Below are 27,969 nucleotides of genomic sequence, written 5' to 3' on the forward strand. Positions count from 1 at the left end.
TCTATAAAATCATTGTTGGTGTTTTTAAGCATACCTGCTGCTGTCATCCAGCAGCAGCTCCTCACAGCCTAAACATCAACGTGAACTCTCAAATGATCTCAAAAGAATCCTGGTCCATGTTTGGTACATATCTGAATGTATGGACAGAAGGTGATGTCCGGACACACAGCGCTCTGAAGATGGCAAAGTTAGCTTTAGGGAGGTTTATAAAATACATATCAATTTCAAATCTACAGAAAACATGGCAAATTGAATCATAAACATCTAATAATAAATTGAGGTGCACGTTAAGCGGTTGCTATGGGCAGTACCCATAATCCTCTGGCATTATCATTCAATGCAGTATGTTTAACAGCAGGCGGCGTCTGCCCATTCAACAGAACTACATTTGAACCATTTAAAATGTAATATAAAGCATATAATACAATTTATAAATATATGTATAACATGCTTTATAAAATACTGATGGCATTTTTAACCTATTATGTGTCCAAGTTTATTTGTATTAGCTAATAATCTGAATGTCTTAAGTAACTAGTTATGAATTTTGTCAAATAAATGTAGTGGAGTTAAAAGTACAATATTAGAATTAAAGATGAATTAAAGATACTCAAATAAAGTACAGGTATGCCAAAATCATTCGTAAGTACAGTGAAATTGATGGTTCTTCTGTCAGCGGCTCACTCAGTAAGGACCTGGATGGGGAGCTATAGTGTCGCTGGTTCAAGTCCCCCAACAGACTTAAATATATGAGAGCTACTTGGAGAGGTCCCAGTTCACCTCCTGAGCCCTGGTGCACCAGACAGATAGTTTACATAATTTGATATTCATGGTCAACTTTTAGATTTTCACACTGTTTCATCTGCTATTTTGAGATGTTTATAGGCTATATTATTTTGTAAATTGTAAATATGCAGTAGTTTTAGTTGGATATTTCTTTAATTATAATCACACAAATTCTGTATTCTGTAAATAGTAATAAGTCATACCCGATCGGCGGAACATCTGTTTCCAGATGTGTATTCTTCTGGGGACTTCCCCCCTTTATATTGTGTCCCTCACTTTTTCTTCTCCCCTTTTTGCTGATGTGTTCGCGGGAGAAGTAAGCTGGACTCTGGTTGAAGCTGTGAACATGTCTGCATGCTTAATGCTTCTTTGTGTATTTCATTTGTGCAGAGGCCAAACTGTAAGGGCATGATTGAGCTGAGTTGTTTCATCTGTCGTCAGTGTGACTGGAATAAACGGAGATCGTCTCCAACAGCATGCCAACTGCTGTCTCATCTGTACACAACGAAGACACCGCTACACGACACCGGTTATTGTATAATTGTTTTTTTGTACTCTTTTTTTCCATTTCTAATTATGAGCAATACTTTGTTAAACATGCTGCTGCAACGAAAACATTTCCCAGTTTAGGATCCATAAAGTATGTAATCTGAAATGTACCTGGCAGTAAACTACATTCTGGTTCTGATAAACTGGATTCTGAGAGAAATGCAGAGTTGTTAGAACCGTCCCGCTTCCCCTTCATGTAACAGCAGCAGCGTGCCTGCAGGGGGCGCTGTTAGCTGAGACTCACACGGAAACAACCGGAAGCTGACCTCTCGGCGACACATCCGTTAAACCGTGTTGTTTTCCTGACTTTCTCTTTAAACTCGGAGTTCTAAGTGATTATTCTCTGTTTGTTTACTCAGTATAGAGTGTTTGAAGAGACCCTGATGGCCGGCACTGCGCTGAAGAGACTCATGGCGGAGTATAAACGTGAGTGAGAGGATTTAACACTTTACTGTCAGAACACTGGGCTAACGGCTAACAGCTAACAGCTCACAGCCAACAACCAACAGCTAACAGATAACAGCCAACAACTAACAACGAATAATCAACAGCTAAAAACTAACAGCCAACAACCAACAGCCAATAATCAACAGCCAACAACTAACAGCCAACAGCTAACAGCCAACAACTAACAGCCAACAGCTAACAGCTAAAAACTAACAGCCAACAGCTAACAGCCAACAACTAACAGCCAACAACTGACAGCTAACAAACTAACAGCTAACAGCCAACAGCTAACAACTGACAGCTAACAAACTAACAGCCAACAGCTAACAACTGACAGCTAACAACTAACAACTGACAGCTAACAAACTAACAGCTAACAGCTAACAACTAACAGCCAATAATCAACAGCTAAAAACTAACAGCCACAGCTAACAACTAACAGCCAACAGCAAAAACTAACAGCCAACCGCTAACAACTGACAGCTAACAAACTAACAGCCAACAGCTAACAACTGACAGCTAACAAACTAACAGCCAACAGCTAACAGCAAAAACTAACAGCCAACAGCCAACAGCTAACAGCAAAAACTAACAGCCAACCGCTAACAACTGACAGCTAACAAACTAACAGCCAACAGCTAACAACTGACAGCTAACAAACTAACAGCCAACAGCTAACAACTGACAGCTAACAAACTAACAGCCAACAGCCAACAGCCAACAGCTAACAGCTAACAACTAACAGCTAAAAACTAACAGCCAACAGCTAACAACTGACAGCTAACAGCTAACTACTGACAGCTAACAGCCAACAACCAACAGCCAATAATCAACAGCCAACAACTAACAGCCAACAGCCAACAGCTAAAAACTAACAGCCAACAACCAACAGCCAACAGCCAACAGCTAACAGCTAACAGCTAACAGCTAAAAACTAACAACCAACAACCAACAACTAACAGCTAACAGCCAACAGCTAAAAACTAACAGCTAACAGCTAACAACCAACAGCCAACAGCTAACAGCTAACAGCTAAAAACTAACAGCCAACAGCCAACAGCCAACAGCTAACAGCTAACAGCTAAAAACTAACAACCAACAACCAACAACTAACAGCTAACAGCCAACAGCTAAAAACTAACAGCCAACAGCTAACAGCTAACAGCTAAAAACTAACAGCCAACAGCTAACAACTAACAGCCAACAGCCAATAATCAACAGCCAATAATCAACAGCCAATAATCAACAGCCAATAATCAACAGCCAATAATCAACAGCCAATAATCAACAACTAACAACTAACAGCTAACAGCTAACAACTAACAGCCAACAACTAACAGCCAATAATCAACAGCCAATAATCAACAGCCAATAATCAACAGCCAATAATCAACAGCCAATAATCAACAGCCAATAATCAACAGCAAATAATCAACAGCCAATAATCAACAGCCAATAATCAACAGCCAATAATCAACAGCCAATAATCAACAACTAACAGCTAACAACTAACAACTAACAACTAACAACCAACAGCCAACAACCAACAGCCAATAATCAACAGCCAATAGCCAATAATCAACAGCCAATAATCAACAGCTAACAACTGCAGATCTAAGGACCTCTATTTCTGTTGGTTCATCACACACAGAGACCCATAGGATCAGAGGGGGGAGTGACTACTCACATCTGGTACTTGAGTAGAAGTAGAAGTAGAAGTACTCGGATGTTGTCCTTGAGTAGAAGTAGAAGTACTCGGATGTTGTCCTTGAGTAAAAGTAGAAGTACTCGGATGTTGTCCTTGAGTAAAAGTAGAAGTACTCGGATGTTGTCCTTGAGTAAAAGTAGAAGCACTCGGATGTTGTCCTTGAGTAAAAGTAGAAGCACTCGGATGTTGTACTTGAGTAAAAGTAGAAGTACTCGGATGTTGTCCTTGAGTAAAAGTAGAAGTACTCGGATGTTGTACTTGAGTAAAAGTAGAAGTACTCGGATGTTGTACTTGAGTAAAAGTAGAAGCACTCGGATGTTGTCCTTGAGTAAAAGTAGAAGCACTCGGATGTTGTACTTGAGTAAAAGTAGAAGTACTCGGATGTTGTACTTGAGTAAAAGTAGAAGCACTCGGATGTTGTACTTGAGTAAAAGTAGAAGCACTCGGATGTTGTACTTGAGTAAAAGTAGAAGTACTCGGATCTTGTACTTGAGTAAAAGTAGAAGCACTCGGATGTTGTCCTTGAGTAAAAGTAGAAGCACTCGGATGTTGTACTTGAGTAAAAGTAGAAGTACTCGGATGTTGTACTTGAGTAAAAGTAGAAGCACTCGGATGTTGTACTTGAGTAAAAGTAGAAGCACTCGGATGTTGTACTTGAGTAAAAGTAGAAGTACTCGGATGTTGTCCTTGAGTAAAAGTAGAAGTACTCGGATGTTGTCCTTGAGTAAAAGTAGAAGCACTCGGATGTTGTCCTTGAGTAAAAGTAGAAGTACTCGGATGTTGTCCTTGAGTAAAAGTAGAAGCACTCGGATGTTGTCCTTGAGTAAAAGTAGAAGCACTCGGATGTTGTCCTTGAGTAAAAGTAGAAGCACTCGGATGTTGTCCTTGAGTAAAAGTAGAAGTACTCGGATGTTGTCCTTGAGTAGAAGTACTCGGATGTTGTCCTTGAGTAGAAGTACTCGGATGTTGTCCTTGAATACTTCTTCCACCTCTGAATTTAATTGATAAGATATAAAGATATAGGTCTTGGTGATTAAAGGAAGTATTATGCTGAGTAATGGGTCCCACAAATACACCATGAATTGGACAACAAACAGGAAATGAATTGAACATTTGAATGAATCTGATTGCCCAGAGTGTTTTTCACCACTGTTAAAAATAAAGCTGAATGAAAGGTGTTGATGGTACCGTGACGCTAACATGATGCTTACATGTGTCTGTGTTGCAGAGCTGACCCTGAACCCACCTGAGGGCATTGTTGCAGGTGAGACACAACCAATGATAATAATAAAAAATGATGGTTTTATGTTTCATCTCTTAATTCCTCTAATAGATGTTCTCTGATGTACTGTTTCGTCCGGAGGCTCGTATCTAGTTTACTGAGTTGAAAAACGGATTGTTTTCCTCCTGATCTAAAAGGTCTTTGTGTCGTTGTGATTTTTTAGTCCAGTTATCCAGACAGTCTAACTGCCCATCCCATGGACGTTTCCTTTTAATAATACAAAAACTCATATTTAATTCATAAAGCTTTACTGCAGTAAACATTTTCGATTGTATATATTTGTGCTAATTAATGAACTGAAGACGCTCACTTGATGTTGGAATTTGCAGGTCCGGCTAATGAGGAGAACTTCTTTGAGTGGGAGGCGCTCATCATGTGAGTATACTTTAAATAAGACACACTGTTAACTCTGTGAGCACAGTATTTGTTAAAGGGAAACTAGGTGAAACCCTGAATGTGGAAACGTTTTGTGGAGCTGTAGATTATTTTTACAACGGCTGGAGACCAGAGCGATGCCGTCAGGAGCTGAGCGTGTTTCTAAAGTTTTGTCTTAATATTTTTTCTGAAGTAAAGGATCTAAATATTCCTCTTCTTCCTCCTGTGTTTCAGGGGTCCTCAGGACACGTGTTTTGAAGGCGGTGTGTTCCCTGCCGTTCTCAGTTTCCCCTCAGATTACCCCCTCAGCCCCCCCAAGATGAGGTTCACCTGCGACATGTTTCACCCCAACAGTAAGAGCAGCGTTTCTCTCCTCAGGTCACAATAAATGAGACGGTTTAAAGGTTTGTGCTTAGGATCAGACCTGAAGCGGTGACATAACCACAGAAAGCTGCTGAGTGTTTTCCACTTGCCGGGACACGCACACACACCGTTAGCATGCCGTTAGCTTGCCTATTAGCATGCTGTCATTAGTGGCTGATTACTGGACTGCAGCCGTCTGAGCACACTCAGTCTGATTATAGGATGAGATGCTGGTGGCCCTTCATCATCCAAGAGACACACACACACGCACACACCCATACACACAAGCCCGCATGTCCCTGAGCTGAACTTCCTGCTGTCACTGTATCGTCTGATCCTCTGGCGGCAGATAAAGATGAAACACTTAAACCTCGTCTTTTCTTCTTCTGGATGATCCTGAAGTTTAATTCTTATTAACACAACAGCTGCAGTTGCTGGTTTGATTCCCCCAGACAAGAAGCTGATCGTAGCATGATAAAAAGCGTCAGATGTTTGATTCTCTGATACTGTCTTTCTGACGTTATTCGTTGTTGTTGTGGTTGTGGTGGTGGTGGTGGTGGTGGTGGTGGTGGTGGTGGTTGTTGTTGTGGTTGTTGTTGTGGTGGTTGTTGTTGTTGTGGTTGTTGTTGTTGTGGTGGTTGTTGTTGTTGTTGTTAACGGTAATGGAGAGAAAAGAGACATGTCAGCCATGTTTTTTGTAACGTAATCTCTGTATGATTGAATCTGCAAACGAAAAACATGTGGACTGAAGTTGTTCTATAAGATAGACTGAACCTTCTTCAGGTGAGTCGGTCTGATGCACCTCAACACTGCCCGTCTCCCCCCACAGTCTACCCTGATGGGAGGGTCTGTATCTCCATCCTTCACGCTCCAGGAGACGACCCGATGGGCTACGAGAGCAGCGCCGAGAGGTGGAGTCCAGTGCAGAGCGTCGAAAAGATCCTCCTGTCTGTGGTCAGCATGCTGGCAGGTATGTTACACTGGTATTACTGGAGTTATTACACTGGTATTACTGGAGTTATTACTGGAGTTATTACACTGGTATTACTGGAGTTATTACACTGGTATTACTGGAGTTATTACACTGGTATTACTGGAGTTATTACACTGGTATTACTGGAGTTATTACACTGGTATTACTGGAGTTATTACTGGAGTTATTACACTGGTATTACTGGAGTTATTACACTGGTATTACTGGAGTTATTACACTGGTATTACTGGAGTTATTACACTGGTATTACTGGAGTTATTACACTGGTATTACTGGAGTTATTACTGGAGTTATTACACTGGTATTACTGGAGTTATTACTGGAGTTATTACTGGAGTTATTACTGGAGTTATTACACTGGTATTACTGGAGTTATTACACTGGTATTACTGGAGTTATTACACTGGTATTACTGGAGTTATTACTGGAGTTATTACTGGAGTTATTACACTGGAGTTATTTGAACTCTTTTCTTTCCTCTTTCCTTTTAATCACTTATTTTTCTGTTTGCGTTCTTATTTCCTCTCGTCTCCTCTCTTGTCTCCTCCCTTGTCTCCTCCCTTGTCTCCTCCCTTGTCTCCTCACTTGTCTCCTCACTTGTTTCCTTCCTTGTTTCCTTCCTTGTTCCCTAATTTCCTCCCTTGACTCCTCTCAGAACCAAACGATGAGAGTGGAGCGAATGTTGACGCCTCTAAGATGTGGCGCGAAGACCGGCAGCAGTTCTACAGCCTCGCTCAGAACATCGTGAGGAAGTCGCTCGGCCTGTAGAGACGCCGCTCAATGTTCACTTTTCAGAAACACCTGAACACCTGAACACGGACAGATCAATGAACTGATGTCTGGATCAACACAATCCAAAATCATCTCCTGTGTGGAGCAGCGAGAGACTCTTTTATCCTCCTCATTAATGATAATATAATATACAAAGCATGCAGCATTAACCCACAGGTCAGACGGATGACAATCTACACATTCAAAGCATCAAGTATGGAGACTAAAACATAAAAAGCCTGGAATATAAAACAAAAAGGTTGAATTCTTAAAAAAGGGTCTAGTTTATTCCAGAAGGAGAATCAGAGGACACATTCAAATGTTTAAATGAATAATATGCATTTGAATATAATTTGGGGTAAATCAAAAACTAATGAATTATTCTTCACGTGTTTGTTTTCCACTTTGTGCTCTGAGGTTAAACAAACACTTCGGTTCCTTATTTTTAGGCTTCAGATTGAAACCGTTGTATAATAGTTTATATTTTAAGTTCAGGTATTAAGACGATATACAGAACCAGGTGAGTTATCAAACAGGAACACATCTTCACTAAAGAGTTTTACTGATGCTTGATCAATAATAGAGGAATAGAAATAAGATAGGTTTTCCTGCTGCTGTGAACTTTAACCTGGTTTCATTCTCTGATGTCTGGATGGATTCGTTTTAGAGCTCCGGACTTCTGTTGGACTTTACGCACTTTATCTGAAGGATCGTCTCCGTCGTCAATATATTTTTAAAGAACTGAAGCTGGACGTTTAGAGTTTCTGACTGGAGGATGGAAAGTTTTATTTGAATGTGTTAATTTGAAAGAAAAATAAACAGGGAAAAATGTCGGACGTGTCGTTTCTTATATGGAACTTTAATGTTGTAAAGAAAATCTTTTCAATACTTTTTCCACCATATTCTGAGCTTTCTCAAAATTCGTAATATTTTATGAACCATTCTTATATATATATATTTTGGGGGCAACCAGTGCCTTTAATATAGTACAGTTCAGAAACGGGAGAGACAGAGCGGAAGACACGCGGCAAAGGGACTCAGGCCGGGTTCGAACCTGGGTCCACCGCATGGGGCTCAAACCCCAGTATGTGGCTGCCTGCTCTACCCACTGAGCTATACGACGGCCAAACCGTTCTTATATTCAACCACAATTCTAAATGCTGTTAACATTCTCACTTCTCTCGAAAACTGGGTTTCTTCAGAATTCTGAGATTTTCCGAACATGAATCGAATATATATTTTTAATAATGACTTTTTTCCCCAAAACGTTGACTTTTCTCAATAACATGATTTAAGATTTAAAAATAACATGATTTAAGATTTAAAAATAACATGATTCTCAGAAATATTCAAATATGTCAGAATTCAGATTTTTGGCTCAAATTTCTGAATCTTTTCTCATGATTTTGAATTTTAAAAACAATATGTATTTTCTCAAAGTTCAAAATGTTTAGCTCAAGTTAAGATGTAACACCTTTTACTCCCAATATGATTTCACAGATCTTAAAGTCCTGCAGCTCAACCCTCCCTGTAGGATAGTGGGAAAAAAGGCAGGTAGTTGAGAGCAGACTCACCTGAGTGTTTACCTGCTCAGGTGACGTGTGTGTGATTACAGCCGCTTCCTGTCTCGACCTGCCTCTACAATAACACACACCATCAAAGAAGAAACCTACATCACTTACTGACAGAGTGTGTGTGCACAGACGGGCCATTAGTGAGACCCGTGTGTGTTTACACAGGTACCGTTATTACCTGTGCTGTGTGTGTGTGTGTGTGTGTGTGTGTGTGTGCGTGCGTGTGTGTGTGCGCGTGTGTGTTTACATGTGTCTTGTACGGGTTTTTATCACTGATCACGTGCAGCTAACACACACTTGTTTAATCAGACACACTCACACACACACACACACACACACACACACACACACACACACACACACACACACACACACGCACACACACGTTGGATCTCTGGTTGAACATAAGTATATTTATTAATGTAGATTTATGTTCCAGTTCGACTTTGTGCCTTTATGTTGATGAAGTGTAATGATCCTTCTACAAACTGTAAATATGTGTATGCTATATGAATATGGATTTATAACATTTATGATACAAGAAACATTTATCTGTTTCTTGTTTAGAATTTAGTTTTTCTCCCCTCTGTGTTTGATGGAGTGCAGCCCCCTCTCTCCCTGCTGCTCCTCCCACTCTTTTATAAGGTAATGAGGGCGAGCGAGCGACTCTCCTGAAGGTAAACTCACCTAAACATCAGTCTGCCGACACACACACGCACACGCACACACACACACACACACACACACACACACACACACACACACACACACACACACACACACACACACACACAGCGTGTTTGAAAAGCTTCAGATGGAAATCTTCAAAGAGTGTAAACCTTCAGAAGTGTGTGTGTGTGTGTGTGTTTTGTGTGTGTGTGTGTGTGTGTGTGTGTGTGTGTGTGTGTGTGTTTCCTCGGAGGAAGGACTGACAGGTGGACTACACAGATGATGGAAAACCAACGAGAGGATTTTAGGAAGTTCACTCTCTACCTTCAGCTGGATTTCCATCATGAGGACGTTTTAAAGAGACTGAGGACCTTCTGATCAGAGGTTCGAGCTCTGAAGGGAAGCACTAGGGTTGGAGCTGTTACTGTAATGTGGCTCTTCATTTAAAACAAACACACGAGGAGTCTGATGGAAGATTGGACAAACGTGAACAGTGAAGACCCGGGACAGAGGGACTGTTGGGATTATTTTACTCGTGAAAGAGGATTTTAAGACGTTTGTAGAAAGCCCACCGTTTGGATGAAATCTTTCTGAAGAGGTTTTCAAAAGCATTTTCCAGAAGACTGGGTCCTCCCTGAGCCAGGTTTGATTTCTCCTTTCTGACCCTTGAATGGTTCCTCGGGGCTGCAGTCATTTGACAGGCTGGCTCCATGTGTAAACTGGGTGTAATGACAGCGTAATGTGGATGTAATGTAGAAAATAGCAGTCAATTCATTTTCCTAAATATTCTTATCAGCTGGGACTCGAGCACTGGGTGACGTTCAGGATCATAACGCTGGTGTCTGTCTCTGTTGTTGGAAACTCACCTGAAAGGTTTTCTGGTGATCACATGACTCCTTCTGACGTCACTGTAAGCTCTAACGTAGCTAACCGAGTCCTTTCAGATATACTGACAAACACTTCCAGTTATGAGACTAACTCTGCCAACAGACACAGCTGTCCATGTTAATGATCCACAGTTATCATGCTATAATTCCAGAAAAACCCTGATGAGATATTACACCATAATGTCAGTTAGCAGCAGGATTTACTCAGGTTTACAATTGGATTAATGCATGACCTGTTACAGCTGCTGATGCTCAGAGGATGTTTCTCACTGATGTTCTAACAACACAGACGTTTGAACGCGAAGAACAAGAGGATCGGAGGCTCTGATTGGCCTGTGGAAGATGGCGGCGAGTGACTGAGGGGAGTCGAACCTGCGTCTCTGGCGGGATGTTGTCACGCCGCTGCCTGCTGCTCAGCCTGATGCTCAGCCTGATGCTGCTCATCAACACGGTCCACAGCTGGAGAGCCTGCACAGGTACAGAGAGACACACCTGACCAGTGACAGGTACAGGTGTGATACTGGCTTTAGATCAAAGATTTAACTCAAACATCCATATGTCTGGTTCAGGAAGGAGTCAGTTCCCTCGGGTCGTTCAGATGGAGGTGTTTAGCCTAGCTTAGCATAAAGACTGGAAGCTGGGGGAAACTGTTGGCCTGGCTTGGTGGGAGATTCTGGTTCTCATGAACGAGCTGAGCCTCAGAGTTTAGTCTTTGCCCGGCCGGTGTTTCAAAAGCTTCTCTGCAGCTCTTTGTGTTTTTTCGGAGTCTTTGAAATGTGAGCTCTGCTTCTGTGTCGTCTCCTCCCTCCATTCATCCTCCATTCATCCTCCATTCATCCGGTTGCAGCTACTAAACACACAGACTGCCCTGAAGGGGAATTCCAGATGAAAATCCAAACACCAGTCAGGAGACAAAGATGTAAACCCATCTCTGCTTTCACCCCGTTCCCCTTCACCCCGTTCCCCTCTCAAACACATCTACAGCAACATGAACACATGTTCTCTGGATGTTGCTTGCTGAATCTCTGTTCTTTAGTGAGTCAGCGTGCTTTACTCTGGGTCCTGACTCTCCGTATGATTTACTGCTGTGTGTTCTTCTGTGAAAATTAACAAGCCATTCTGCGAATCCAGTCAGCCTCCCACATTGCTCCATATATGATTCTGTTGTTACACTGTATAGACAAAAGTATTGGACCACCTACAGCAGCTTTGATGACATCCCATTCAGAATTCTTAGACATTAATATTAAGTTGGCCCCCCCTTTGCAGCTGTAACAGCCCCACTCTTCTGGGAAGGCTTTCTACAAGATGCTGGAGTATGTCTGTGGGAACCATTCATCCAGAAGAGTATCTGTGAGGTCAGACCCTGATGTTGGATGAGAGGGCCTGGCTCTCCGGTCCAGTTCATCCCATAGGTGTTCAGTGGGGTTGAGGTCAGGGCTCTGTGCGGGCCGGTCCAGTTCTTCCACATCAAACTCATCCAGCCATGCCTTTATGGACCTTGCTTTGTGCACTGGGGCACAGTCATTCTGGTTCTGATATTAATGCAGAGCTGGTTTGGAGCTGGAGTCAGCAGAGCTTTGGCCACTTTTACACACTCAGCACCTCAGCGCCTCCGTGACCCTGTTCTGTAACTTAAACTGTCTGAGATCTCCAGGCTGAGTCGCTGTGGTTCCTAAACGTTTCCACTTTGCAGTAATACCACTGACAGTTGATCGGGGAATATCTAGGAGAGAAGACACGTCACCAACTGACTTGTTGCACCGGTGGCCTCTTATCACAGGACCCGTTGGACTTCAGTGAGCTCTTTAGAACGACCCACTCTTCACAGGTGTTTGCAAAGGCACACTGCAGGGCTCGGTGCTGGATTTATTGACCTGTGGCAACGGGACTGAATGAAACCCCTGAATGCAATGATTAAATGGAGCGTCCCAATACTTTTGTTTATACTGTATGTCTCCATGGGTTTTCCTACATTACTCCCTGCTCTGTATCTCTGTACGTTCTTCATATGCTCCTAACGTCACTCAGGAGTCACTCTTTGTTCCTCCGTACGTTGCATTCCTCTGTGTGCTGCCGTACACAATACTTTCCTCCTCTCTCATTACGTGAATCTGTTATTTGGTTAGTTACCTCATGCCTGGGCTCTGTCATTGTGTCAGGAGCTCAAGGAGTCCAGGTTCAGGGCTCTGGGTTTCCCTAACCTTCTCCTCAAAGCAGCTCCTCTCACAGGGAAGATGACCTGGTCCTACAGGAAGCTGATCTCTGTACCTACACACGCCTTTCATTTAGTTTCTAGATGGATGCTACATACATGTATTGATGTACAGCACTTGGTCCACTATGGATATTAAATGCAGGGCTTGAAAACGAAATTATTTTTCAATCGTTCCGTTCCGAACGGTTCAGGCATGTTTAACGTTTTCGTTCTTGCGTTCCGCCACCAACATATCGTTCCTGAACCGGTTCGGAACGTAAAATATCGTTCGTTCTTATCGTTCCGGCAGTGTTTGGCGGGCCTATCAAGTCTATGTGTGTGGACTTTACCTTAGAATAGACGTAGGCTACTCATTAGTATTTGCCCTTGATTTACACCGTAGCTCTGCCCAAAAATAATAGGCTAATTCACCGGCGGCATCCAAAAACATTCTGATGGGCTATCCATCCCACATAGCTTACTGTAGCCTGTAGGCCTATTCCATGATAAATAATTTCTTATCAAAAACATTTCTGGATAAGTGGGGGAGAGACGGGACAATGAAACACGTGCGCCAATGCGCGAGATCCACATTTCTGTTAAGCTTTTTTTCTACCATTCTGAAGACTATATTTAATCTAATTCACTTATTCTATTATTATTACTTTAGGCTACTTACTTGAGCCCTGTTGCAGAATTTATAGTGGATCCTCCTGTTTTATTTTGATCCAGCATTAAGGCGTGGGTGACGATTGAAACAAGTGTTTCATTCGTCGAGTGTCCTCCTATACTGACACTTAAATCCTTTTTGTCAGTAAAACTGACAACGTTAACATTTCATACTTTCGGATTTATTAAAGTAACGATTCATCTGCTGTATGGTCATAACATCCTACTGCATAAAACAACTAAAACAACTTTTGATCACAAAAAAACTACGACGGGTAAGATGAATGTAGGCTACTGACAGAATAGCCTACATGTTTCATATGTGTACTGTTCTCGAGGAAATCGCTGTTTCATTCGTCCCTGCTCTCCCCCTCTCCTGCTAGAAACTCCTTACCTGGTTGTAAGTTTTATCCATATGGAGATCTTCAAAGGCTTGCTCAATAATTCCTAACCCCGCTTATAAGCGAACATGTTGTAGCCTGTCTGTTGCTGACAAATATACCTCCAATTTCCTATTTAACGCCGCATTAAATGAGAAATGTTTTCTCATCGGGTTTTCCTGGTTCCGTCCCATCTAAACAACACGTAAAAGCCAAAATAAATGTAAGCATTCAATCCGTAACAACCAAACTAGCCAGCTAACATTAAGTCCTAATTGGCTATATAGCTAATGTTGGCTAGTTAGCTCACATTAACAGTGTAGCTGATTCGTTTTTCGCTGCTAGAAATGTCTAATACATAGATTTTATATTTATATATTTATATTTGTAACCTTGTAGTGAGTTACTGCTAAGTTAACGTTATTATTGTGGACTCGGTTAATTAAACTCAGTTACCTTTGTTGATGTTTTATATAGCTCAGCTTCAAAAGCATCGCCTCTCGCTGGGGTGTGATTCGTGACAGCAGCCTGCATTGAGCCTAGCGGGCAGCGAAGTGAACGTTCAACCGGAAGTAGTCTTTTTTTCCCCTGACAAAGGCTATGCTTTTGTGAAATTTTATAAAAGTTTTGAGAACGAAAAAAAACGTTATTAACCGGTTTTGTGGATTTCAGAATAACAATTCTGTTCCGGAACAGTTGAAGACCATTTCGTTTTCGTTTCCGTTTCCGTTCCTCGTAAAATTCCGTTCGTTTTCGGTTTTCGTTTTCGTTCCTTGAACCGGTTCGGAGCCCTGATTAAATGTGCTATAGAAGTAAAGTTGGGTTAGATATTGAAACTTGTTGTACACATTTAGCTGTCCCTACCCGTTTTCCCTGAACCCATAAAGGACTGCTGGACCTGAGGTGTATCTGCTGGACCTCTACGGCTAACTAACGGCTCCTAGCTACCACCAACCCAACATCTGCTTTGGTTCTCAATGTTTTTCAGTTCTTCCTGTGCCAATATTTCTGTTGTTATCCCAACTTTAGGGGCAGTTTATGTGATTTTACAAACTGGGAACTAATTTTTCTGATTATTACGACACCACATGGAGAGCAGTAATGACAACGTGTTTCCTCCACAGATCTGCTTCCTCTTGACCTGCTGGAAAGAGCTCTGCCACGCCCAGGACAAGCCCCGCCCCCTCAGGTAGGACAGGTGAAAAAGAACCTTACTATTTTTCCGTTGGCCGTTTATTCTGAATTCCCCCCAAAATGTCCTTTTGGATGAATAACCATTGTTCCAAACACTTACTCTCCATGCTACAAACATAGATAATAATGAGGTGCATTCTGGGACATTTCCCTTTGGGATACAATATTTAGTGCTAAAGTTAGGCCCCACCCTAATCTTCCTCTGATTGGCTCATTTTCCAGAATCCTGCAGGTTCTTTTCCTATCTGTAAACCGCACAGATTAATGCTACTGCTTCAGGTTGTATCCGCTTTGTTGGGGGTCCTGTGAGTAATGGGCCGTCCTGAACAGGGGTTAATGAACCAATGATCATCCAAACTGACCAATCAGGTGCAGATAGTTCAGTCCAAAGGCTCCCGAGGTCTCCGATTGGCCGGCGCCATGGCGACAGCGCTGAGTTTCTCCGCCTCCCAAATCTTCAGCAACTGCGACTTCTTCCCCGCTGAATTCTCATTGGTCGCCACCGTCCAGACCCCAAGGCTGAGGCAGAAGGTGATCCAGCGGAGACACCATGGTGCTCTGTTCGGTCTGAGACGGCCCGGTTTAATGTCTCTGTGTTTCCAGAGGAACGAGTACATCTTCTCGCTGGTGGAGGAGGCCTCTGACTCTCTGGTTCTGGGGCTGCGAGTCTCAGAGAACCGCCTCCACCTCCTGGTCTCAGGGGCCAATCCTGAAGGCCGGAGCCGGATCAGCTTTAAGGATGTCGGGCTGGACGATAACCGTTGGCACACCGTGGTACTGGCTGTCACCGGACCATACGTCACACTGACCGTCGACTGTGGGCTTCCTCTGGAGCTGTGAGTCACCGTCATAACACCTCACTATTACACATGAGGGTCTTTAGAGACTTATAGAGTCTTTTAGAGTCTTTTAGAGACCTTTAAAGACCGTTAGAGTCCTTTAAAGACCTTTAGAGTCTTTAGAGACCTTTAACACTAGAACCGCCAGGGGTCGCTGTATACCTAAAACCGACAATGGGTCAAATTGACCCACAACTAGAATGCATGGATTTTTTAAGGCACAATGCTCTTTTATTTATTATACTAGAACACAGGGTTCTAGTCTTTAATATAATGATGAGACGGCTTCACTTTCCGCGGAGGCTCTGGATCGCTGTCAGATGACCCGTCAGCGGCAGAACAAACCCAGGACACATTACTCGGTCCTGACGCCTCCACCATCAGACTCTTCTTCACTCAGACGGTTTAGCAGCGCTAGTGCCTCCTGTACATTCATGAGTCTCTTTCTTTTGTCCATTTTAAAAGTCTCTCTACAAAATATGACCGGCTCTATAAGGAACAGCAGTACACAATAGGCGTTACTATAGCAACACGTCATGTTTATCTTTACACGCAAAATAAAACCAGGGCATTTTCTATCGGGCTAAATATTCCCTGCTGGCGTTGATAGGTATAAATGGCAATTTTTTTACAGCAGAGGGTGTTACATAACACACTTTCAGGAAAGGTCACGGACTGGGAGTTACAATCAAAACACAGCGCGGGTAAAATTTACCCGTTGGCGGTTCTAGTGTTAAAGACCTTTTTAAAGACCCTTAGAGTCCTTTACAGACCATTAAAGACAGTTAGAGTCCTCTAGAGACCTTTAGAGTCTTTTATAGATTCTTTAGAGACCTCTAGAGACCTTTAGAGTCTTTTAGAGTCCTTTAGAGACCTCAAACCAGGAGTTTCAGAACGGATTCCAGTCCATGATTCTCCTCTGAGGTCATACTAGGGCACTAACTGGTTTCCTGTCTCCCAGTAAACAGGTCCAGTCGTTCCCCAGCTCTCTGAGCACCAGAGACTCCCGGTTCTTCATCGGCAGCCGGAAGAGGCTGAGGGGAAGATTCTCAGTGAGTCTGGATCAGGACTTTAGGGTCCAATTGGACAGAGAAGCTTATGGAAGACTCCACATACTTTAACTTCCTGTTCTCTGTTGTCAGGGTTTGCTTCGTCAGCTGGTTCTACTTCCTGGTTCAGACGCCACGTCCAGACTGTGTCCGACCTCTGACCCCCGCCTGGCTGAGCTGTCCGTGCCCAGGGTCCTAAAGGCCCCCCTGATCCAACCAGACCAGCTGGCTCCAGAGTTTCCATACGGTGAGGAGGGGATGCATGTTGTTTAGTCCCAACAGAGTGTGAGCGGGCCCTGCTCTTCTTCTGCGGTTTCCCTCTCCTGAAGGGTGTTCTGTACAGCTGTTAGTGCACGTAAATGGGCTGCAAAGGATCAAATCCCTGAGAGGAATGTCCATCCTGCTTAAGAACTGAAAAAGAAAATGTTATCCTAATTTCTGCCTGAAGAATGACCTTATCGATGACACTATTATAACTCTTTGTGTTTATATATGGAGTTCTCCTCGGTCTCTGGGGAGCCATCCTGGCAGAGGAGCCCGGGTAGATAAAGAGGATCCGCATGAGGCTCTCTGGGTGCTGCAGGTTGTGATGGTATCACAGATCCAGAAACATGAGCTGCAGCAAGTGACAGGAGGGAACAGCTGCTTCCTGTGTGTGTGTGTGTGTGTGTGTGTGTGTGTGTGTGTGTGTGTGTGTGTGTGTGTGTGTGTTTGATCTGTGTTTCTATAACAACAATGACTGACTTGCAGCTTTCAAACACCAACATGCTGCAGGTGTGTTCTTGTTATTGTGTCCACCCCCTCTTCACGATCAGGACAGAGCTTTGCTTCTTCAGATATTTCAGATATCAGATTCCTCTCTGCATGCCGAGTACAGAAACAGACCTTTGGTTGCTGAACAGATGTATTCAAGTTTGAATACTGTTACAAAAATGTGAGACGGTTTTAAGACGTTAGGAGTGGGACTCACTCCTCTGTGCTGAGGCTACAGGTGAGTTCATGCTGGGGTTTAAGAGAGGTAGATCTGAAGTGGGTAGATCAGCCTGAGGCTCAGAGGCTGAGCTCTTTGTGACTCACCTTATATAAACCTGACTCAGGTGAGCTGTCTGATTTACCTGCTGCTCCCTGCACTCTTTAACGTGTCTGACAGGAGTCAAAGGATAAATATGTTTATGCACTGATTTATATGTTCAATAATATCAAAAAAGGCATTACACTGTATTCATGTAGGAGGGTCTAAAGTCATACTATGCTATCAGAGTGACGCTAAAGCTAACAGAACTCGGGTCTCTTCAGTTTTATTCAATCTCAAATTTCAGTCTCTAAATAATGCTAATAGGAGGTGCTAGCAGCTCATTTGGAATACTTTCTCTTGTAGTGGTACTAGCAGGAGGGGCTAACAGCTAAATCAGCATTCTTTCAATGGTACTACCAGCTAATTTCTGCAAAGAATGCTGACATTACTCCAAATACCTAACTTTGCATACTTTTAATGGAGCTAACAGCTAATCCACTATAATTGTAATGGTGCTAACATTAAGTGCTAATAGCACATTTGGCATACTTCTACTGGAGCTAAGAGCTAGTTCAGTATAATTGAAATGGTGCTAGCATTAGGTGCTAATACTTTTACTGGAGCAGCTAGTTCAGCGAGGTCCTGTGAAGTCGCTGTAGTTTTCCTCCAGATTATGAAGCTGTATCTCTGGGGTTGATCTCCCTCAAGGTGATCCTGACTGACGGGTATGGTGTATTTAATAAGAGTCATCTCTCTGTCTGCTCATAATGAAGACGTGTGGTTTGAAGGAGTGACGAAGACTTTCATGACCTTCATGAGAGCTGTCAGTAAAACCACACTCAGATACAGTTTCTGTGGAAAACCAGACGCTGAAATCACAAACAATAAATGGTTCTCAGTTCTGTCCCTGGGAGCATTACAGAGGGGCTTTCCTTCAGGGGTAATGATGCATCCCTCCACAGTCTGCAGGTACAACAGGAGGAGCTTGTCCTGTAGTACATTTCACACTTCATTACAGAGGCTGATATTAGGAAGTGTTCACATTACTGCAGAAAAAGTGCTAAAATCACACTGTAAAAATAACCCTGTCCCAGGCTGGGCTGTTACTCCGTTAAATAAACTGTGGATTTATAAATTAGGGACTATTTTTTGATTAATCTGCTAATGATAATCACACTTGTGTTATTGTGTTTCAGAGGCGGAGGCCCGAGTGACCCTAGGAACCCGTCCTTTGTGTTCAGAACCAGAACTGGGTCAGCTCTGGCTTAACGCCCAGAGCCGCGGCTTCTTCATCTGTGACGGAGTCCGCTGGAGGACGCTGCTTCACCGTGAGTCTTTTCTGAAAAATATAAAATGTGATCAAAATTCCAGCAAAATTAAAATACATTAACGAGGAATTATCCAACAATATGTTTGTCACCTGCAGGGGGCACTAACATTATATTCATGATCAGTGACTTAAAGTAACAAGGGACATTACATCATCACTGTCTCTAAACTGTGATGCGTTACTCTACTCTGAGTTACTGTGAGTCACTCTCACCAGAATAACCTCTAAAGTTTGGCTTTAAATGCTAACATGTAGTTTACTGCAGCTCAGTAATTAAAGCTCTCTATCTGGCAGTACATGCTGAACATGAGGGAAGAGCTAGAGGTTAAACTCCTGCTCCGTTTCAGTGGGCTGGATAATATGTGATACCGGTACCGTGACGTCTCTGTGTGTCATTAATAACATGTGAGTGGAGCCTCTGCACGGCCCTGTGACCTGCTGGATAGGAACCAGTCTCTATGCAGCGTTAGCTCACCTGGTCATTGGTGTGGTAACGGGGTTTGGCTGACAAGCTTTCTAAAAGCTGGAGATTCCACAGAGGACAGAGGCTGCAGATCTTCAACACTCTGCCACGAGACTCTGAAGGTCTCAGGGTTCAAGCAGCAGACCCAGAGAGAGAGACCCTCTGTTGCTTCAGTCTGCAGCTCTGCACTGGTGAGCCTGCAGCTCTGCATGGTGAGCCTGCAGCTCTGCATGGTGAGCCTGCAGCTCTGCACTGTGAGCCTGCAGCTCTGCATTGTGAGCCTGCAGCTCTGCATCGAGAGCCTGCAGCTCTGCATCGAGAGCCTGCAGCTCTGCACTGTGAGCCTGCAGCTCTGCATTGTGAGCCTGCCGCTCTGCATGGTGAGCCTGCAGCTCTGCATCGAGAGCCTGCAGCTCTGCATCGAGAGCCTGCAGCTCTGCATCGAGAGCCTGCAGCTCTGCATCGAGAGCCTGCAGCTCTGCATTGTGAGCCTGCAGCTCTGCATGGTGAGCCTGCAGCTCTGCATGGTGAGCCTGCCGCTCTGCATTGTGAGCCTGCAGCTCTGCATGGTGAGCCTGCAGCTCTGCACTGTGAGCCTGCAGCTCTGCACTGTGAGCCTGCAGCTCTGCATTGTGAGCCTGCAGCTCTGCATTGTGAGCCTGCAGCTCTGCATCGACAGCCTGCATCTCTGCACTGTGAGCCTGCAGCTCTGCATGGTGAGCCTGCAGCTCTGCACTGTGAGCCTGCAGCTCTGCACTGTGAGCCTGCAGCTCTGCATTGTGAGCCTGCAGCTCTGCATCGACAGCCTGCATCTCTGCACTGTGAGCCTGCAGCTCTGCATGGTGAGCCTGCAGCTCTGCACTGTGAGCCTGCAGCTCTGCATTGTGAGCCTGCAGCTCTGCATTGTGAGCCTGCCGCTCTGCATGGTGAGCCTGCCGCTCTGCATGGTGAGCCTGCCGCTCTGCATGGTGAGCCTGCCGCTCTGCATTGTGAGCCTGCAGCTCTGCATTGTGAGTCTGCCGCTCTGCATGGTGAGCCTGCAGCTCTGCACTGTGAGCCTGCAGCTCTGCATGGTGATCTGTCCTGCAGCTCTGCATGGTGAATCTGTTCCTGCAGCCCTCTGAACCAATAGGAAACAGGCTTACTGAGTTACTATTCTACCTGCTCAGTTGTTTCTGTGGTGTCGGAATGTCTCGTGATGTTTGTGACTTCTTAGAAACTAAACACCACATCATCTAAAATGTGTTGTAACTGTTACTGAGAGGTAACAGGTATTATATTACCCACAGTTTCAGAAGTACTGCGTTGTATTACTGCGTTACAGCAACAAGTAATACATTACTGTAACTCCTTACTTTTGTAACGCGTTACACCCAACTCTGATCATGAGTCAGCAGAAGTGAAGCAGCACTGCTGATTCAGACCTGTAATATCATTTAAAATACTGAACCACATCTTTACCTGGCTCTGCAGACCAGGAGCGCCTGGACTACGTGGAGGACTACCAGGACCTGTACACCAGCTCAGAAACCTTCGACGTGGAGGTGTTCTCTGTCCCGTCTGAAGGCCTGTTCATGGCTGCAGCCAACAGGTACTCGAACAGGAACAGGTCTGAGGACAAGGTCTGGTTTCTGACCACCTGGAGGTCTTCAGGACCAACATGTACTCTGTGTCTCAAAGAAGTACACAAGGATATTGGCTACATTTCAGATAAATATATTGAAAAAAAATCGAATACATGTACAAAGAATTCTCAATAAATAAAAGTGAAAATTCCCCCAGAATATTCGTCGAATATCCGAGGGAAAATATTTGGAAATCCTCCTGAAAATTATAAATGATTGTAAGGAAAATTTAAAAAACAAATTCTTAAAAAACTTACAGAAATATCAAATGATATTTCTGTAAGTTTTAAAATTTGGAAAATGGAAGAAAATTATAAATAAAAAAAGTTACATTTTCAAAAGAACATTTTCTAAATCTTGGGGATCAGGGGAGAGCTGGTTCAATCTGACTGCAGTCAGCATGTGGTTGTGTCCCTGAGACCCTTCAGCCCCAGTTGTTCCTCTGGGGAGTGTATCTAAGTCACTCTGGATAAAAGCTTCAGGTGACATGTGATGGAAAGTGTCCTCTGTGTGTCGTCCTGCAGGGACTCCCGGCCCGGGTCCGGTCTCTACAAGTGGAGGAACGGGTCATTCACTCTGTACCAGAACATCAGCACTCAGGAGGCCCGGGCCTGGAAACACTTCAGCATCGACGGCAAGGTGACAGCTGCAGCTCACTGTCATAGTCAAAGGAAAGGCTATTTCACATTTATTTTCAGTGTGGGCAAAATCAAAAGGCTCTTCATGAATGATGCCTTAGATCCATGTAAAGGCAATGTGAAATAAAGGAAGTGTGTCCAGAGGTGATGGAGGAGCTCTAACTCTCTGAACTCTTGTACTGCAGCCTCAGAGCGGATTACTAAACCCTGCGCTGAGTTTCAACACAAACAGAGACCGACCAGTGAGGCCCTGGTGCCTCATGGAAACATTTAAAACGCTTCGTTAACCACAGACCTGATCACAGGATAACAACCAAAAACACATCCAGAGAACCATTGACCGCTGGGGCACAGGAAGTGTTGAATGCTGAGTCTTGTGAGTTGTCCTTTCTGTGCAGGTTTTCCTGGTGGTGGCCAACTCTCGGGAGGTGGAGCCTGAGCTTTCGGTCATCTATCGCTGGCATCAGCGGCGGCGGCGTTTCCTGCGTCACCAAACTCTGGAGACTCACTCCGCTCTGGACTGGGAATCCTTCAGCATCCACAACCACAGCTTCCTGGTGGTGGCCAATCACAGGAGAGGTAAACAAAGTAAATTACGTCATTAATAAACAAGGTGTGAAGGAACTTACACAGTAAAAACAGTCTTCCTGTTTTTCTACCTGACAACACGTGAGCTCTTTGAAGAGTTCAGAGTTTTATTGAACCATTAACATCAAACACACCTTTATGTGGTGCGTGTGTGCGTGTGTGTGTGTGTGTGTGTGTTTGATCTCATTGATGTTAGCTGAAAGGAAGGAGAGATGGTTTATGATCTGACGTCTAAAAGAAAAACAGAAAGTCAGCTGATGCAGGTGTACTGTGGTTAGACACATACACACACACACACACACACACACACACACACACACACACACACACACACACACACACACACACACACACACACACACACAACACACACACACTTACATTTAAAGAATCTGTCTTTTTACAGTCAGAGGAGGTTTTATCTATCTTTAAGAAATGTTACAGAACACATGGATTTTCTTGTTGTTGTTGTTGTTGTTGTTGTTGTTTATATATAAATGATACAGATACCTTGTCTGTGTGTCCTCAGCCAGAGACTCCAACCACAACATCCACAGTGTTATCTACAGGTGGAACCCAAACACTCAGGTACTGCTGTCCTCATAGACAACACCTGGTCCCCACAAACACTCAAAAACAAGCTGTTTTTACACACACAAACTCTGCTGTTGACCCCCCCCCCCCCTAGCTATTTGAGGTGAACCAGACCCTCTCCACGTCTGGAGCGTATGACTGGGAGTTTTTTTCCGTCGGACCGTACCACTTCCTGGCTGTGGCCAACACATTTGATGGGAGAACAACCGCCATCAGTTCCACGGTCTACGTCTGGCTGAGCGGAAGCTTCCAGATCTTCCAGAGCATCCCGGTGTGTGTGTGTGTGTGTGTGTGTGTGTGTGTGTGTGTGTGTGTGTGTGTGTGTGTGTGTGTGTCCTCATCTGAAGGACTATTGAAACACACTGTGTTTGAACGCCTCGCTCGTTGAGATTCTCTTGGTGCAAATGTTTTTTTAAATGTAGGGCTTTCATTTAAAGAGCATTCAGTGTTTTCTATCTGAAGGGAATCGTTTATATCGAATGAATCTGCAGCTGTGCCCCGCCTCTGATCTCTGCTGCAGCATCAGACTGAAAATGTATCTCATTAAACCGTCTTCCTCTCAGTTAGAAAGGAAAAGAGACCCTCCAATTAAAACTCAGGAAACCAGAGGAGTGTAATTACTAGTGTGTGTGTGTGTGTGTGTGTGTGTGTGTGTGTGTGTGTGTGTGTGTGTGTGTGTGTGTGTGAGGGGGTTTCCAGCAGCTGCCTGTTTGAAGACTTTTTATTGGATTTAAAACCAAAAGAAGCAGGGTAAAGCTTCAGTAAACCGGCTGGAGCTTAACTCCCCCTTCAGACATCAGCCTGTGTTCACTCTGTGATGGGTCCAGATCAGACCTTTAAAGATATGTGATAAAGATGAACCGTGCTGCGTCCTCTGGTTACTGTCGCGCTGACACACGTCTGGTTTCAAAGCTCTGACTGAGGGCTTCTTACCCTGTGCAGACGCTGGGAGCCACGGACTGGGAGACGTTTCAGATCGACGGCAGGTTCTTCCTGGCCGTGGCCAACAGTCAGAAAGTGTGTGAGCGCGGGCCGAGTCTGTACAGCATCAACTCCACGGTGTACGAGCTGAACACACTCACACACTCCTTCATACGCTTCCAGGACATCCTCACACACAGGTGAGCACAAACATTTTACACCTGTGTGTGCAGCGGAGTGTGTTCATCCCACAGCCCGGCAGTCCTTGGGCAAAGGACTGAAACCTGAGGTGCTTCTGATGGCCAACGGTGTGTAAGTGTGTGTGTGTGTGTGTGTGTGTGTGTGTGCAGTAACCAGTATTTGTCCAGAACATGACGAAATGTCTCCACCTGCTGGAGGAAAGTCAGCTCTGCCGATAGTCTGTGTGTCAGGAGTATATCTGGAGAGTTTTTATAGAGTTTAGTTTCCGGGGGCTTCAGTGTTATTACATCATCATCATCATCATCATCATCATCATCATCATCAGGACCGTTATCAGAGTACTGGGTCTTTTAGAGCCTGTCCTGACATCATGTTGTTGTTGTTGTTGTCGTTGTTGTTGTTGTTGTCGCTGTTGTTGATGTTGTTGTTATGTCCAGCGCGGTGGACTGGGAGTTCTTCACGGTGGGAGAGGAGAAGTTTCTGGTGGTGGCGAACTCTCACGACGGCAGCTCGTACTCTCTGAACAGCGTGCTCTACAGGTGCGTACTTCCTGTCTCATGTCCCCGCACACCCTGTGTCTCTGGGTGATGTGAGACACAGCGTGAGGACACATCACCCAGGGACACACACAGCATGAGGTGCTGTGTGTGTCCCTGGGTGATGTGTCCTCACGCTGTGTCTCTGGGTGATGTGTCCTCACGCTGTGTCCCTGGGTGATGTGTCCTCATGCTGTGTCTCTGGGTGATGTGTCCTCATGCTGTGTGTGTCTCTGGGTGATGTGTCCTCACCCTGTGTCTCTGGGTGATGTGTCTTCACCCTGTGTCTCTGGGTGTTGTTTCCTCATGCTGTGTGTGTCCCTGGGTGATGTGTCCTCACGCTGTGTCTCTGGGTGATGTGTCCTCATGCTGTGTGTGTCTCTGGGTGATGTGTCCTCACCCTGTGTCTCTGGGTGATGTGTCTTCACCCTGTGTCTCTGGGTGATGTGTCTTCACGCTGTGTCTCTGGGTGATGTGTCCTCACCCTGTGTCTCTGGGTGATGTGTCCTCACCCTGTGTCTCTGGGTGATGTGTCCTCACCCTGAGTCTCTTGGTGATGTGTCCTTACGCTGTGTCTGCAGGTGGCAGGGCTACGAGGGCTTCGTCCCGGTCCACAGTCTGCCCACCTTCGGCTGCAGAGACTGGGAGCACTTCAGCACCGATGAGGGCTCCTTCCTGGTTTACTCCAGCGCCACCTCCAGGCTCAGCAAGGTGTTCAAGCTCAGGACGTTTTGAGAGCAGCTCATCTGTGACGCCAGGCTTCAGAGACACTGCTGCGGGACTGGTGCGGAACTGGTTCATAAATGATGCAAAACTGGTGGGAAAAACGGGTGCAAAGACAATGCAAAAGTGGTGCAGAACTGGTGCAGGTCTCCAGTGTCAGTGTAAAGCTTCTCCCTTGTTTCTCGGACCGCTGCAGCTCCGACCTCCTCTGTGGTTTTTATTTGAAGCACGTTTTAAAACATGTCATTGGGAAGTCGTGTTGAGCTCAGCGGATACGGACAGCGCCCTCTAGTGTCTCATGTTACACTGTACACTGAAAGAACTATAACGTTTGGGCAACCAGTGCAGTGGAGTATTAGGGAGACAGAGGTGAAGACGCTTTGCAAAGGGACTCGGCCAACATTTGGACTTTTTAAATCCTGTTCATAACTTATAAGTTACTATATGAATCTAGATGTGGAATATAACACATGTTTTTGAGCTTCTAAATAAAGTATGTGCTCTGTAATCTCCTGGAGAGTTAACACTGAATATCTTATTATTGCTTACTCTGCTTCTGTTTTCCAATTTGTGATTATTAAATACAGATTGTGATGCTTTGTAATAACTACAGACTGTAATGTAATGGATGCCATTTCATTGTATATCACGTAAATAAATAGGAGACAATAAATGAATGGTCAATGCAGAGGTTTCTATAAATAAAGGGAGTAAAATGGGTATTTTATTTATTTCCAAGCTCATACGGTAAATATTCTGTACTGTATATATCTCTTCATCAGGTCTTCTGGACCCCTCAAAGCTTCACATACTACAAGTTCATGCAGAGCAGCACCACTGAAGTTATTCGACCCTACTCGTCCTGGTTTAGTGGTACTTGAAGACTATCATAATAATCTAAGAAGGTCCAAATCTGTATAAACTTCTGCAAAGAGCCTTTCAGTGTGTATCTGATTTTCTCAAGTTTAAGGAAGTGCATAGTGTCTGGGAGGTGGAGGAAGTGGGGAGGTGCTTGGTCCTTCCAGGAGAGAAGGATCCTCGTCTAGCGATCAGGGAGGTAAAAGCTGTGACTGCCTGAGCTCTACCTTTAAGGGAGCCGGCTACAGGAGTGAAACCAAATAAGGCACATATAGGGTTGGGAGTGATGTCCTTTTGAAACATCTTGGAGTAAGCACTGAAAATGTTGCCCGAAAAATGTGCTGAGGTTGGGGCATGACCAGAACATGTGCATGTGATCTGCTGGTTGATTGCCACAGCGAGGACATGAAGGGTCTATATTAGGGAACAGTTTCGCCAGCCTTGCTTTGGTATAATGGACTCTCAGAACAATTTTGAGTTGTATTAACCTGTGCCTAGCACACGGGGAAGAGGTATGTATTAAGTCCAGCATTTTTTGCCATTGTTCATCTGCTATTTCCTCACCTAAGTCGTTCTCCCAAAGGTTCCGGACATCCTGCAGAGATAAAGGAGTGATATTGCTTATAGTGCTATAGAGAATAGAAACTAGCCCTTTGTTGCATGGGGCTAATGAGAGGATATGATCGACGGCATTGTTCATAGGACGGACAGGAAAAGAGGAAGTCTTTTTTTGAACAAAATCCCTAATCTGGAGATATCTGAAGACGTTAGGTTTTGGTAGATTCAATAATTGAGAAAGTTGTTTAAATGATCCAAATGTCCCATCAACGTACAGAGCACCAATGGATTTAATGCCCTTCGAGTCCCAGATCCTAAAAGTAGAGTCAGAGAGGGAGGGAGGGAAGTTGTAGTTATTCTTGAGGGGAGAGTGTATCGATGTTGTCTGCAAACTGAAATGCCTTTTGAACTGTGACCAAATTCTGATGGAGTCATATACCACTGGATTAGATTTGAATTGGCATAAAGGAGGAGGTGACGGAGCACATAGTACAGACGCAGATTAAATGGAGTACAGGACTGTTCCAATTGTACCCAGGTCTCACCCCTGTCAGGTTCAGCTCCCCTCATCCATTGTAACAGTGCTGTTATGTTGCATGCCCAATAGTAGTGAATAAAATTAGGTAGGCCCTCTGAAGTGCATTTCTCCTAATTCTTGGAGGTTCCAGGTGTTTTATTACATTTTAAAGATTTGATCGCTTCCAGAATTTCTTCTTTGGAGATCTGACGTCCCGATAAAGAGTTGTGTTCGGCTGGAACAGAAGGGAAAGGAAGTTTGTCAAAGAAATGGTTGAGCTGTGAAGAATTGTCCCACTCAGAGCTGTACAAGCCGCTATAATACTCTTTGAAAGTGTTGTTGATTTCCTTGTGGTCTGTGACTATCTCTCCTGTTTTATTATGAACCTTAGGAATAAGACGAGAGGACTGGGCTTAATGAACCTGCCGGGCCAGTAGCCTGCCAGCCTTATCACCCGAGTCATAAACAGCGAATTGAGATTTTGAAAGTAGATGTGTGTCTCTGTCTGTGGAAAGTAAGTTGTATTCTGTCTGTAGGCGTAGCCGTTCTTTCAAAAGTTCAGGACAAGGCGATGATGAGTAGCGATTATCAATCTCCGAAATAGAAAGTGAGATCTCACTGATTTTGGACTCTCTTGCTTTTTTTGCCCTGGAGGAAAATTCTATTATT

The 27,969-nt window shown here is 44.3% G+C and overlaps 2 protein-coding genes across 6 annotated transcripts; both read left to right on the forward strand.

The window, feature by feature from the left end:
• Positions 1–1,550: 1,550 nt before the first annotated feature.
• On the forward strand, positions 1,551–8,106 carry ube2g2 (ubiquitin-conjugating enzyme E2G 2 (UBC7 homolog, yeast)). Its single transcript, XM_063887886.1, has 6 exons — positions 1,551–1,761; positions 4,719–4,754; positions 5,102–5,147; positions 5,382–5,500; positions 6,340–6,480; positions 7,160–8,106. The coding sequence occupies exons 1-6, from the start codon at positions 1,719–1,721 to the stop codon at positions 7,270–7,272; spliced, it is 498 nt and encodes a 165-aa protein (XP_063743956.1). The 5' UTR covers positions 1,551–1,718; the 3' UTR covers positions 7,273–8,106.
• A 1,668-nt stretch (positions 8,107–9,774) lies between these two features.
• Positions 9,775–26,044, forward strand: LOC134867358 (thrombospondin-type laminin G domain and EAR repeat-containing protein-like). Of its 5 annotated transcripts, XM_063887875.1 has the most exons (16): positions 9,775–10,161; positions 10,695–10,881; positions 14,776–14,840; positions 15,215–15,376; positions 15,449–15,681; positions 16,646–16,736; positions 16,827–16,980; positions 18,945–19,076; positions 21,015–21,132; positions 21,691–21,805; positions 22,203–22,383; positions 22,922–22,980; positions 23,081–23,257; positions 23,929–24,107; positions 24,546–24,647; positions 25,226–26,044. In XM_063887875.1, the coding sequence occupies exons 2-16, from the start codon at positions 10,794–10,796 to the stop codon at positions 25,377–25,379; spliced, it is 2,010 nt and encodes a 669-aa protein (XP_063743945.1). In that variant the 5' UTR covers positions 9,775–10,161; positions 10,695–10,793; the 3' UTR covers positions 25,380–26,044. The 5 variants fall into 5 exon arrangements, with proteins under 5 accessions (XP_063743945.1, XP_063743944.1, XP_063743947.1 ...); XM_063887874.1 differs by having other exon boundaries at positions 15,215–15,681; XM_063887877.1 differs by lacking the exon at positions 23,929–24,107 and having other exon boundaries at positions 15,215–15,681.
• The last annotated feature ends 1,925 nt before the right edge of the window (positions 26,045–27,969 follow it).

The sequence above is a fragment of the Eleginops maclovinus genome, chromosome 7, assembly GCF_036324505.1.
Source record: "Eleginops maclovinus isolate JMC-PN-2008 ecotype Puerto Natales chromosome 7, JC_Emac_rtc_rv5, whole genome shotgun sequence".
NCBI classification, from domain to species: Eukaryota; Metazoa; Chordata; class Actinopteri; order Perciformes; family Eleginopidae; genus Eleginops; species Eleginops maclovinus.

Excerpts from the sequence above, each read along its gene's own strand:
- LOC134867358 (XM_063887874.1), top strand. The coding sequence starts at position 10,794 with ATGTTGTCACGCCGCTGCCTGCTGCTCAGCCTGATGCTCAGCCTGATG. Across the intron at positions 24,108-24,545 it reads CAGGACATCCTCACACACAG|CGCGGTGGACTGGGAGTTCT; the intron begins GTGAGCACAAAC and ends TGTTATGTCCAG. Across the intron at positions 24,648-25,225 it reads CTGAACAGCGTGCTCTACAG|GTGGCAGGGCTACGAGGGCT; the intron begins GTGCGTACTTCC and ends CTGTGTCTGCAG.
- ube2g2 (XM_063887886.1), top strand. The coding sequence starts at position 1,719 with ATGGCCGGCACTGCGCTGAAGAGACTCATGGCGGAGTATAAAC. Across the intron at positions 1,762-4,718 it reads ACTCATGGCGGAGTATAAAC|AGCTGACCCTGAACCCACCT; the intron begins GTGAGTGAGAGG and ends TCTGTGTTGCAG. Across the intron at positions 6,481-7,159 it reads TGTGGTCAGCATGCTGGCAG|AACCAAACGATGAGAGTGGA; the intron begins GTATGTTACACT and ends GACTCCTCTCAG.